A 13,715-nucleotide genomic window follows, 5' to 3' on the forward strand; every position below is an offset into this window, starting at 1 on the left:
AAAACTTGTCTGAAAAGGGGCTGGGATTATACCGGAACCGGAATGCAACATCGCTCACACACACTAGTAAGATGCTCTTACACATAGTGGTAAAATGCTCGTATACACAATGGTAAGATGCGCTCATACACATAACTGAAATCTTTGCACACATACTACTGAAATTGTTGTCCCTTACACACACGTGTAAAAAGCACACACACACACAGGTGAAACCCGTTTATACATACTAGTGAAAAATAATTCCAGGTGTGTGTGTGTGCGTGAGACAAAAACATTTCAGTAGTGTATGTAAGAATGTTTCAGTAGTGTTTATAAGAGTGTTTCAGTAGTGTATGTAAGAATGTTTCAGTAGTGTTTATAAGAGTGTTTCAGTAGTGTTTATAAGAGTGTTTCAGTAGTGTTTATAAGAGTGCTTCAGTAGTGTATGTAAGAGTGTTTCAGTAGTGTATGTAAGAGTATTTCAGTAGTGTTTATAAGAGTGTTTCAGTAGTGTATGTAAGAGTGTTTCAGTAGTGTATGTAAGAGTATTTCAGTAGTGTTTATAAGAGTGTTTCAGTAGTGTTTATAAGAGTGTTTCAGTAGTGTATGTAAGAGTATTTCAGTAGTGTTTATAAGAGTGTTTCAGTAGTATATGTAAGAGCATTTCAGTAGTGTTTATAAGAGTGTTTCAGTAGGGTGTGTGAGAGAAAAAGATTTCAGTTGTTTATGTGAGAGCATTTCAGTAGTGTATGTAAGAGCATTTCAGTAGTGTTTATAAGAGTGTTTCAGTAGTGTGTATAAAAGAAAAAGATTTCAGTTGTTTATGTGAGAGCATTTCAGTAGTGTATGTAAGAGGTAATTCTGAATAATGTCCCTAACGGCCCCTTTACATTTCTTGACTTGTATATTAACCAAGTATTAGTAATATTGTTATTATAAGTGCTAACAAAGACAAACTATTTATAGCTGCGCATTGTCTCAGAGAGCCAACTAGCTTGTGTGGCTATGTTGTGCTGCTTTCTCGCCTTGGTTCTCGTGAAAGATTATTCTAATTCATAAATAATGTCTCTCACTTTGATAGTGGAGGGATGAGGACATAATCTGACAAGTTGGCCAATTTTTGGCATCCAATTTAAACTCCGAGATGGCGAGAAAGACACAAACAGACGCTTGGTTCCACTTCCCTTTTTTAAATTCCAAGTAATTATGAGTCATTCTTCATCTAAATGGGAATATATGAACGTCCTAAAAGTCAGCAACCTAATGACAACAGACATTGTACAGTAAGTGATGCTTTATTAGGTTTGTTGGCTATCGTGAAGTCTGTAGTGAGTAGTAATCAGTGATGTTGTTGAAGGAAAAAGCAAATGTGATGTGTTTTTGACATTAGTGGGCCGCTCTATGCTTGAAATTAATACCTAAATATTACATGTTATTATAAATGTGTCTGTTACTTCATTACTTATATACTGTAATGTTGGATGGGTTGATAATGGTCTTAAATTGAAGATATCAAGAACAGCTGTCACTCTGTATGATCATAGCCAATTTTAATGATCATGTTAATTTGTAATACACTCTCTCATAAAAGTGAATGAAAAGTCAACAGCCATACGTGTCACACTAAGGGTGGCCGTTTAAACAACGCCAACACTGTCATAAACCTGTGCCATATAATGAAACCACAGTAAACAACAATGACAAACAATGCAAGAGACTATTTGCAGTACATACAAAATAGTGCTGCTAGGATCCTGATGAGAGTGCGGAAATACGACCACATCACACCGGTTCTCAAATCCCTTCACTGGCCTCCTGTTCCACTCAGGATTGAATACAAAGTCTCCCTACTAACTTACCAGTGCCACCATGGAAATGCCCCCCTCTACCTTAAAGAACTGCTCACCCACAAATCCTCCACACGACACCTCCGCTCCGGACAGGCTAACCTCCTCCAACCTCCGAGGACAAAGCTCAGAACCATGGGAGACCGGGCTTTCTGCTCCGCCGCTCCCAGTCTGTGGAACGCTCTCCCTGACCACCTGAGGGCACCACAGACTGTGGATGCTTTTAAAAAAGGCTTAAAAACCCTTATTTTTAAAAAAGCCTTTCGATAGATTTATGTGTGCTAGTTCTAGCTATTAGGCTGTTCTAGTTTTTTATTTTATTTTACTGTTTATTTCACTCATTGGGGGCAGCTATTTGTTCAACTAGCTTTGTTTTTGTTGTTGTTTTTTAAATGCACTGTAGCACTTTGAGATTGTTTGTTCAATGTAAAGTGCTTTTACAAATAAAATCTCGTATTATTATTATTTGCACCGCAACACAACATAAACAAAACAGAACAAATTCCCTGCAGCACCAACTCTTCCGGGACGCTACAATACTTACAGCGTGTATACCTTGATTGAAGTGTTTGGATTGTCTTTTTAGCGCTTTATAGGCAACATAGAGCGACTCTCATAGGCTCCATTGTAAGCAATACTTTTAATCGCATTTATTTACTGGTTAGAACGCATTAAAAAAATAAAAACATATGTGTTCTAGTCTTACAAAATGATTGTGAATAATAGGCAAAAAAAAAAAAAAGTGTAGTTCCCCTTGAACAGACACAAGTTTAGTAGATCAGCTTTGTGTGTGCTATCAAGTTTACACATGTTTTACACCTACCTGCACAGAAACTTGAATGCCTAAATGGTAAACTCTAACCATAACTCTCAAACCCAAATTACCGGTAGACAATAATAGGACCCTAGTGTAAACAAACATTCATGAACTACTCTAACCCTATTGATGCCAGTGTACTCTCTATGAGGACACATGTATTATACCATATTTTCCTGACTATAAGGCGCACCTAAAATATATTTTTCCCCCTCAAAACTCGACAGTGCCCCTTATAAATCGGTGCGCCAAATGTATGGAATCATTCTGGTTTTGCTTACCGACCTAAAAGCTATTTTATTTGGTACATGGTGAAATGATAAGTGTGACCAGTAGATGGCAGTCAAACATAAGAGATACGTGTAGACTGCCACATAAGAGATATGTGTAGGCTGCAATAAGACTCAGGTAAACAACACCAACATTTTATATGTTCCATTGAAAATATAGAACATTACACACGGCGCTCAAAAATCTATCAAAATGTTTTAGTACGACTTTGGTAAGCTATGTGTCATGATCCGTGGTCCGGATCATGTTTTGTTGAGTTATGTTCTGTTAGTTTTGGACTCCCTTAGTTCCTGTTTGTGCACCTCTGAGTTTGTTACCATGGCTACGTATTAGTTTTACCTGCCTCTTGTGTTCGGGGCGCTCACCTGTTCCTAATCAGAGACATTATTTAAGCCTGCCTTTGCCAGTCAGTCCGTCTGGTTATTCCTGTGATTCTTGATTCTTGTTCCTGCGCTAAGCTTCGCCATAGCTCCCCATGCTATCGGCCCGCTTTTCTGTTTATTCTTGTTTTTGTCAGCTTGTATCTCCGGTGTATGATGTATGAGAAATAAATCATCTCCTACCTTCACGCTTTCGTCCGGAGTTGTCCGATCTGCATCTGGGAGGAACGACCCCGCATAAAGATGCGACCCCAACGTGACACTATGAAGCCGCACCGCCTGATGGATTGTACTGTGCTTCAACATACAAGTATTATTATGGTGTGTGTATGAGGTAAGACATATTATCTGGTGTTTTTGCACACTACATCAACAAAGATGACGGGGAGAAGACGCTGTCGAAGGTGAGCCACGTAAATAAGACTGCCCACAAAACGGCGCATCCTAAAGCGACTGTCAGAAAGCGGCTTGAAGATGATCTGTAAAACATAATCTATGCAACATTTTGACCAAAGAACCACCATTACATGTTATGTAGACCACAAGCAGAGCCGGCCCGTGGCATAGGCCGTATAGGCAAATGCTAAGGGCGCCGTCCATCAGGAGGCACCAAGCCAGTGCCACAAATGTTGGAGAAAAAAAAAAAAAAAAAGTTGGTACTATTATTTCTAAATACAAAAAATAATCTGTTAATTAAAATGCAAAGTAAAGCCTATTTAATAGAAATATTATTTGTTACAACATTACGCCCCCTCCCTTCCCGTATCATGACTCTTACCACATCAAAAAATCAACACAAGATGTCGAAACGGCCAAAATTGTCAGGTGTCTAGGGAAGAAAAAAGAGAAAAGAAGAGGAGGAGAAACAAGTAAAAGACAGAGGTAGCAGGTAGGTAACGTTAGCCTACATTAAATTTTTTGTCCCCACCTTCTACCATCCTAGTCACATCCGTTGTGTCCTTGGGCAAGACACTTCACCCTTGCTCCTGATGGCTGCTGGTTAGCGCCTTGCATGGCAGCTCCCGCCATCAGTGTGTGAATGTGTGTGTGAATGGGTGAATGTGGAAAGACTGTCAAAGCGCTTTGAGTACCTTGAAGGTAGAAAAGCGCTATACAAGTATAACCCATTTATTATTTATCATTGTCTGTTACAGAATGTGATAGTAACCTGGCTTTTTAGCATTAAGCTAATGTTACATGATTCGGCAATTGCTAATAGTTCTGTTTTAACGTCGGGTTAATATTGTGGAGGGGGCTAAATTGTTATGGCAAATAATAATGTAACGTTAGGTAATTACAGTACTCCCACCTTACATTCCTCATGGACATTTGTATTAGATCTTTTAAGCAGGTGTTTTTTGTTTACATTGTTATTGCCTTCTGGTTAGCTAATGTTTGCCCTGCAAGTAATAATCACTTTTCCACACCTTTATATATTAGGTATAGTTGTAAGCCTAGTTGTTAAAGTGCACATCATTAATGTTAATTAAGCAATATCACATGAGAGGGAATGCTGTTTTTTAATTTGAGCACTGCTGTGATTCGGTTAAAGATAATCATAACATAACATTCTCATATAATATGTTAATTTGCTTTCTTTAAGTAAAAAAAAAGGTCAAAGACAAAGCTGTTCGGTTTCTTGTGAGTATATACACTTCACTGCCGATGTGGGGGGGGGGGGGGGGGGCACCTAAAATCTTGCCTAGGGCGCCAGATTGGTTAGGGCCAGGCCTGACCACAAGGAAGTGCTTTCAATTAAGAAAAATAAATAACATGACTCCTTTAATGCGCCCTATAATCCAGTGCGCTTTATATATGAAAAAAAGATCCAAAATAGACCATACATCGGCCGTGTGCCTTGTAATCCGGTGCGCCCTATGGCTTGTAAAATTCGGTAAGTGCATGTGTATGTAGGGATGATACTCGAAACCGGTTTTCCCGGTTGTTCGATAAGAAAATAACCGAGTCCTCGGACTCGAATCCCTTTTTGAGAACCGGTACCCGTTATCGAGACCACTATAGTAAAGAAAAGAGTTGGTTCTTTATTCGAATCCCTCGGAACAAATCCCGTCCCGACCAGAAATGCTCCGTGTGACATCACAATAAATCAGTCACGTAGCTCAGTCATTAGGCGCAGATAGCGAAAGCAGGAAAACAATGGACGGTAAAAAGCGCTCCAAGGTGTAATAAAGTTCAAAACAAAAGGTATAATCCAATGAATAACTTTACTGAGAGATTTGAGCAGGGTACAAACTCATGAAGAACACTTTTACGACCCACCGGAAACATAGCAACCAGGCTAGCAACGCACCTCCTTTACGGCAGCTGGCGCAACGTTCTTAAAGCAACCGCAGCACATACATATATATACAACACATCTCCCTTTTTTAACTTTTGTTTTTCACACTGTATATGTGTTGTCTGTCTAATTATAAATAATGCAGACGAGGCGTGTTGGCTGAGTTCTTGACGTTTACTTTCACGGGTGACGACATGCAACAACACTTTTCGGGGCTACTGCGCATGCTCGTCACTCCCGTTGCATGATGGGTAGTGTAGTTGTTATATTCCCTAGCTCATAACATCTTTCCCCCTATAAAGAAATAATGTTAACTCAATAAAGTGGGTTTTTTTTTTAGCTTTAACTTATCATTTTTTAACATTGTAACCACATTTGCAAACAACTTTTCTCTTCATAGAATTTTCTTTCTTTCTTTAAAGTGCAAAAATGTCAAAGCATCACAAACAGTTATGTCAAATAGCAGCAGAATTGCACTTTTTGGAGAGCTGTATTATTTCCAGTTTTGTGCCCAAGGGACTGATTTTATTTAACACTATATTATTATTTATACACCTATAGTGATCACAGAGACAGGTTGTTTTTGTGTTACTGTATATATTTGTTTTTCTGAAAAATCCCACTTAATATACTTTGGGTAACAACAGTCAATGTTTATTTATTTTATTTTATTTTTTTAGGGGGGTAACAGTCAATATTTATTTATTTATTAGATTAAATTGTTTTCTTATATAATAAAAGTGAGCTTTTGTTAAACCAAATATTGTGTGTTTTTTTCCATATACAACAACCTATCTGGACTCGATAAGAGAATCGATAGGGAATCGGTTCGATAAGAGGATTCGATAATAGACTCGAACTCGATAATTTCTTATCAAACATCATTCCTATGTGTATGTATGTACACGGTGCTAAAAGTACACGGTGATGCAACACTTACCAAACACAGAGACAAACAGTACGTTGGGTTATCTCAACATAGTGTGAGTGTCAAGGTGGTTTAAGCAGTTAGTTCCCAGAGTGATGAGGACACAGTATGTGCAGCAACATGCAACAACTTGCCACACAGCCTTCCTTACATGTCGTAACACCGAGGTAGACAAACATGCCTGTTACTGAATATTCTGTTGAGAATGTCGTTGCCAAGAAGTGGACACATGCATCTCTCCACTTCTCTTTTTTTCCCTATTTCCCCCCCCTCCCCAACTTACTCTTGATCATGCTCACGTCATTGGCTCCGTCCCCGATGGCCAGCGTAATGGCTGTCTTGTATTTTTTAATCAGCTCCACCACCTGAGCTTTTTGCAAGGGGGTTACTCTGCAGCAGATCACTGCTTTGCACGCGCACGCCGTGGTGACAAACTCCTCCTCCATGTCTGCATCCAGCGCATGGGCCTGAGACGGGAGAAGGTGTGATAAGTATTGAGTGGTTTGAGACTGTTAAGATTCTATTTACATTGATTGATTGATTGATTGAGACTTTTATTAGTAGGTTGCACAGTGAAGTACATATTCCGTACAATTGACCACTAAATGGTAACACCCGAATACGTTTTTCAACTTGTTTAAGTCGGGGTCCACTTAAATTGATTCATGATACAGATATATACTATCATATATACTATCATCATAATACAGTCATCACACAAGATAATCACATTGAATTATTTACATTATTTACAATCAGGGGTGTGGAGGGAGGGGGAGGGGTGGGGGGGGGGGTATGGACATCAAGTAGTGGACATAGAGAGAGAGAGAGAGAGAGAGAGAGAGAGAGATCAGAAGGCATAAGAAAAAGAAAAAGTATCTGCATTTGATTGTTTACATTTGATTATTAGCAATCCGGGGAGGGTGTTAGTTTAGGGTTGTAGCTGCCTGGAGGTGAACTTTTATTGCGGTTTTGAAGGAGGATAGAGATGCCCTTTCTTTTACACCTGTTGGGAGCGCATTCCACATTGATGTGGCATAGAAAGAGAATGAGTTAAGACCTTTGTTAGTTCGGAATCTGGGTTTAACGTGGTTAGTGGAGCACCCCCTGGTGTTGTGGTTATGGCGGTCATTTACGTTAAGGAAGTAGTTTGACATGTACTTCGGTATCAGGGAGGTGTAGCGGATTTTATAGACTAGGCTCTGTGCAAGTTGTTTAACTCTGTCCTCCACCTTGAGCCAGCCCACTTTAGAGAAGTGGGTAGGAGTGAGGTGGGATCTGGGGTGGAGGTCTAGAAGTAACCTGACTAGCTTGTTCTGAGATGTTTGGAGTTTAGATTTTAGGGTTTTGGAGGTGCTAGGGTACCAGGAGGTGCATGCGTAATCGAAAAAGGGTTGAACGAGAGTTCCCGCCAGAATCCTCAAGGTGCTTTTGTTGACCAGAGAGGAAATTCTGTAGAGAAATCTCGTTCGTTGGTTAACCTTTTTGATTACCTTGGTTGCCATTTTATCACAGGAAAGGTTAGCCTCTAGAATGGAACCTAGGTAGGTGACCTCATCTTTCCTGGTGATGACACTGTCACCTACTTTTATGGTGAAGTCATTGACTCTCTTAAGTTTGATGTGGGACCCAAACAGGATGGATTCTGTTTTACCCAAGTGGATGGATAGCTTGTTGTCAGCGAGCCAGGTGCAAGTTCTACAGAGCTCAGCACTGAGGATTTTCTCCACCTGTGACTTGTCCTTGCCGGATACCAGCAAGGCAGAGTCATCCGCAAACAAAAACAATTCACAGTCGCATGCCGATGACATGTCGTTTATGTATATTAGGAACAGTAAAGGTCCCAATATACTGCCTTGGGGGACTCCACAGCTCACCGAGAGGGGGGGGGACACGGTGCCGTTCACCTCTACCACCTGCTCCCTCCCCTCCAAGTAAGACTGCATCCAGCTCCAAGAGGATTTGTTAAATCCGATTGCTCTGAGCTTATCCAACAGTATAGCGTGGTTAACGGTGTCAAAGGCCTTCTGAAGGTCCAGCATGACCATGCCGCAGTATTTGCCCGCGTCCACCTCATGTTTGATGTGGTCGGTCAGATAGAGAAGGCATGTGTCAGTGGAGTGGTTAGTTCTGAAGCCGGATTGGAATTTGTACATGAGTTTATTAGTGGCAAGGTAACTATCGACCTGTTCATAAACTATTTTCTCCATTACTTTCGAAATGGAGCTGAGAATAGAAACAGGTCGGTAGTTGCCAGGTTCCAATTTGCTTCCTTTTTTAAAGAGGGGAGTTACTCTTGCTATCTTAAAATCTTTTGGTACTTGGCCTTGTGTAATTGATAGGTTTATTATGTGCGTGATGATCGGGGCAATGATGGAGGCAGAGTCCCTGAGGAATCTGGAGGGAATATTATCAAGGCCGGTGGCCTTGTTAGGGTGGAGCGCGCTCAATTTTTTAAACACCTCATCAGCTGTGACCATTTCTAATTTGAAATCATCGTTGGATACTCCTAGCTTTCTGTAGAAGGCTTTAATGTGTTCTACACCAAAGCGACCAGAGTGGTGGGACAGCTTGTTGACAAGAGTTGCGGCTATGCTGGTGAAAAAGGCGTTAAGTCTGCTAGCTACCTCCATTTTGTCTGTAATGAGGGAGTCACCCTCCTTGATGCTGATGTTGGTGAGTCTTGTTTTAAGTTTCTGGCTGCAACCAGGAAGCTGGTTGTTGAAAATTTTCCAGAGCTCACGTGGCTTATTCGTGTTTTCCTCTATTTTGTCGTTAATGTAATTTTTTTTTAAGGATTTAGTCAGGTTGGTTGACTTATTTCTTAATTTATTGCATTGCTTTTTGAGAGTTGAAAGGAGTAATTTGAGGTTGATATTATTGGGTTGTTTATCTACTTCTGTTTTACATTTTTGGTATTCAGAGTATTTCCTGTCTCTGTCTTTTATGGCAGCTAATAGGTCCGGATTCATCCATGGTTCCGAGCGGGCTTTGATCCTGATTGTTTTCACGGGAGCCATGTCATTTAGTATCTTTAGGAACGCCGTTTTGAAGCGATCCCAAGCGACATCGACCAGGTTGCTCGCGAGCACAGGGGACCAGTCCCACTCATCTAATTTTAAATTGAAATTGTCATTGGAGTATTTTTTGAGGGATCTGGATTGGGCTTAGGTTTAGCTATTTTACGGGTGCAGAAGGTTAGATAGTGGTCGCTAAGACCACAGATCATGACCCCACTATTTTTTATTTTAGGCCGGTCTGAAGTGAGAATGAGATCTATGGTTGATTGGGTGGAATCACACACCCTTGTGGGTAGCGCTATTAGCTGGGAAAGACCGTGCAGATTACAAAACTTGCTGAAGGATCTGAAGACAGGCGCATCTTTGCGTTGAATATCTGTGTTCAGATCCCCAGTTATAATTTTCTCCATGTTGTCTGTCCCCACCAAGCATTCTTCCATCTCACCAATCACTTCATTTGGTCCTAATTATGGTATCATATTACATTGTACTGTACTGTAAATATCGTATTGTGTTATATCATGTTAAGTATTGTATGTAGGAATCACTTCGTATGGTATAGTAAAGCACCATATCGGGTCATATAGTATGGTAATATTTATTTTTCTTTACTAAACTGCGATACTAATTAGATGCTAATGAAAATACCGCGTCACCACTTCAGTCATCATTTTTGCGCTGAAGAAACTTCTCCAGGTCGTTAGCTCCAGACTTCGTTGTTTGATATTGTCATTATTGCCACAGCTGCCGTCCATACAGACCACAGCTGGGAAACAGATATTTCTATGCGGCCCTCTAGGAGGCGCTATGGTTAAGAAACACGGTAATAGGGTATAGTATTGTATGGTATGGTATCCTTAGGAATTTTTTTGTATGGTATAATATTGTACCGTATTGTGTTGTATTGTACCGTATGGTTTGTTATGGTATAATTTTGTACCCGACCTCACCGTACCATACCTTACCACATTGTATAATGTACTATGTAGATCAGGGGTGCCCACACTTTTTCTGCAGGCGAGCTACTTTTCAATTGATCAAGTCGTGGGGATCTACCTCATTCATATATATAATTTATATTTACTTATTTATGAAAGCTATGGTTTTGTTAACAAGTTAAAGGTGTTTAATGATAATACAAGCATGTTTAACACATATAGTTAATATTGTTAATAAATTAAAGGTGTTTAATGATAATACAAGCATGTTTAACACATATAGTTAATATTGTTAACAAGTTAAAGGTGTTTAAAGATAATATAAGCATGTTTAACACATACAGTATAGTTAATATTGTCAACAAGTTAAAGGTGTTTAAAGATAATACAAGCATGTTTAACACATATAGTTAATATTGTTAATAAGTTAAAGGTGTTTAAAGATAATACAAGCATGTTTAACACATATAGTTAATATTGTTAACAAGTTAAAGGTGTTTAATGATAATACAAGCATGTTTAACACATATAGATTCCTTTCTTTCATGAAGACAAGAATAAAAGTTGGTGTATTACCTGATTCTGATGACTTGTATTGATAGGAATCAGACAGTAGTGATGATAACGTCCGCATTTTCAAATGGAGGAGAAAAAAAGTCCTCCTTTCTGTCCAATACCACATGAAAGTGGTTGGTTTTTGGCATCTTATTTGTCCAGCTTCCGTACTCCTTTGTATACACTTTACGAGAAATACATTGGCGGCAAACTCCGTAGCTTGCTAGCTTGTGCACGCCAGCTTTCTGAGACTCTTATTTTGTTAGCGCAGGCAGGATGAAGCAGAGCTTTTATTGTGCAACTGTGCAGTCGGTCTTTGGAGTTGTGACGACAGGTACGGCGCCAGAGTTTGTTGAAATAAAAAGTGTTTCTCGCATTCATCCTGTCGGTAATTTGTTTTTAATAATGAGCTGGCAGCAGCCAGCGTCATCTCAGAAGACCCTCGGGTGCCGTGAATGTCAATCAAGTGACGAAAGTGACGTCATAGTGAAGATTTATGATCGCTCATTTTTAAGACTATTTTTTTAATGCCTTGCTTGGCGATCGACTGACACAACCTCCTTGATCGACCGGTAGATCGCGATCGACGTAACGGGCACCCCTGATGTAGACCATTGCAAGATATCATGCCATGTCGTACCATATGGTATGCAATAGTATCATATTGCATGTTAGGGTACAGTATCATACCATACTGTACCATATACTGTATCCTGTTCTATGTATGGTGTGGGGTCTTACCGTATGGCAGGGCTATTTCAAGGCGAGTTTAGTTTAAAAACTCTTGTACGAGACGAACGTTTTTGCAGGAGATTCTTAAAAATACTAGAGCGCTGTTGTATAGAGCAAATTGTGGTACACGTACCAGTACAGGCCACACCTTCTCATTTCAATGCATTTTCTTTATTTTCATGACTATTTACATTGTAGATTGTCACTGAAGGCATCAAAACTATGACACCTGTGATGTGAAAACCCTTTCAGGTGACTACCTCTTGAAGCTCATCGAGAGAATGCCAAGAGTGTGCAAAAAAAAGTAATCAGAGCAAAGGGTGGCTATTTTGAAGAAACTCGAATATAAAACATGTTTTCAGGTTATTTCACCTTTTTTTGTCAAGTACATAACTCCACATGTGTTCATTCATAGTTTTGATGCCTTCAGTGACAATCTACAATGTAAATAGTCATGAAAATAAAGAAAACACATTTAATGAGAGGTGGCCTGTACTGTACCATTATTACGCATCTCAATCACTTGATTGAATATTTAAACACAGTCACAAAGTTTCCATGCACTAAATTACTGAATTACTTTTCCGGTTGAAATATGACACCACATTAGGATTTCCTTACAACTTGTTTTAACTGATGCTTCTCAATTATTTTCTGTTACGCCCCACACCCCCAGAAAAAAATAAATGAAAAATTGCGCCCCCCGCACTCTGTACCGTGACTATAAATAATATAATTTGTCTATAAAATTGTTATAACCGTCAGTCTACCCCAGGGCAGCTGTGGCTATGAAAGTAGCTTACCACCACCAGGTGTGAATGAATGATGGGTTTTTAACATGTAAAGCGACTTTGGGTACTTAGAAAAGCGCTATATAAATCCCAGGTATTATTATTATTATTATTATAATTATAACTATACCTCTGCATAACATTGTAAGTCTATTAACATTAAAGGAAACCACACCATGGTTACAGTGAAGCCAAGTGCTGCATACACTTTGTCATGTTCATGTTCACTTGGTCACATGGCATAGGCATGGTCTCCTCTTCATTACAATTGTTGCTATGTTTTTGTTGAATGGTATGTCCTTCCGGGTTGTATCCCGCACATTGAGACTGGCGCATGCGGGATACGAAGGGTCCTCTACGGCCAAGAGATCTGGGGCCGTACTTATCAAGCTTCTTAGAGTGCCATTTTACACTTAAGTCCTGAGAATTTGCGAAATTTAGTCCTACTCTCAAACTTAAGAATAAAAGCTTTTTATCAACGTTCTTAAGTCTAAGAATCACTCCTACTCTCCACGATATTTAAGAGACCTTCAGAGGTGTCTTAAGTGGTTAGGAGTTGCCAGCAGGGGATGGCACTGAGGCGAGAGAGACGTGCGCGAACGTTCAGGGAACGGAACAATGTTTATTTTTTTTTTGATGACGAGCAGCTGATCAAACGGTATCGTTTAGACAGAGCGGATATTATTTTTGTCACAGATTTAATACTTTTCGATTCTTTGTTGATTTCTGCATGTGGCTGCAATGGGCTAGTATATATAGAGCCACCCACACCAGTTTCAAATTAGTTGCCTAATTAATGAATTGGAAAGAAAATGTTATGACAGTAGCGTATGTGTGTGGCCGTGAGGTGAGTGACGTCAGTGAGTGTGTGGGCGATAGAAGAGAGGGAGCGGTAGCGTGAGTGCCGGCGGGGACTAGTTTCTTTTGTATTATTTTGTAGTTTATTGTCAAAATATACACTCCCATTGTCCACTTAAATATTTCCAAGATATTTCTTTATTCTTAGACAACGGATTCCCTTCCGTGATTGGTCATTTCTATGGACACAGAAATGACGTCACCTAAAATTCCGTTTACGGCACATAGTAATGTCGTAATTCAGCTCTGAGTGTGACACTTAAGATTCAGTCCTACA

At 39.7% G+C, this 13,715-nt stretch overlaps 1 protein-coding gene across 6 annotated transcripts in view; it reads right to left on the minus strand.

Moving 5' to 3' along the window:
- The window catches only part of atp8b2 (ATPase phospholipid transporting 8B2), a 117,936-nt gene that overhangs the window by 28,860 nt on the left and 75,361 nt on the right, over nucleotides 1-13,715 (minus strand). For all 6 annotated transcript variants that reach the window (XR_009822184.1, XM_062029897.1, XM_062029898.1 and 3 more), the window contains one exon: nucleotides 6,828-7,011. Coding sequence is in view for 5 of the 6 variants with exons in the window: in XM_062029897.1 (XP_061885881.1) it covers nucleotides 6,828-7,011 (184 nt within the window). In the remaining variant the exon portion in view is untranslated. The remainder of the gene's footprint in view (nucleotides 1-6,827; nucleotides 7,012-13,715) is intronic.

Source organism: Entelurus aequoreus, linkage group LG20 (assembly GCF_033978785.1).
Source record: "Entelurus aequoreus isolate RoL-2023_Sb linkage group LG20, RoL_Eaeq_v1.1, whole genome shotgun sequence".
NCBI classification, from domain to species: domain Eukaryota; kingdom Metazoa; phylum Chordata; class Actinopteri; order Syngnathiformes; family Syngnathidae; genus Entelurus; species Entelurus aequoreus.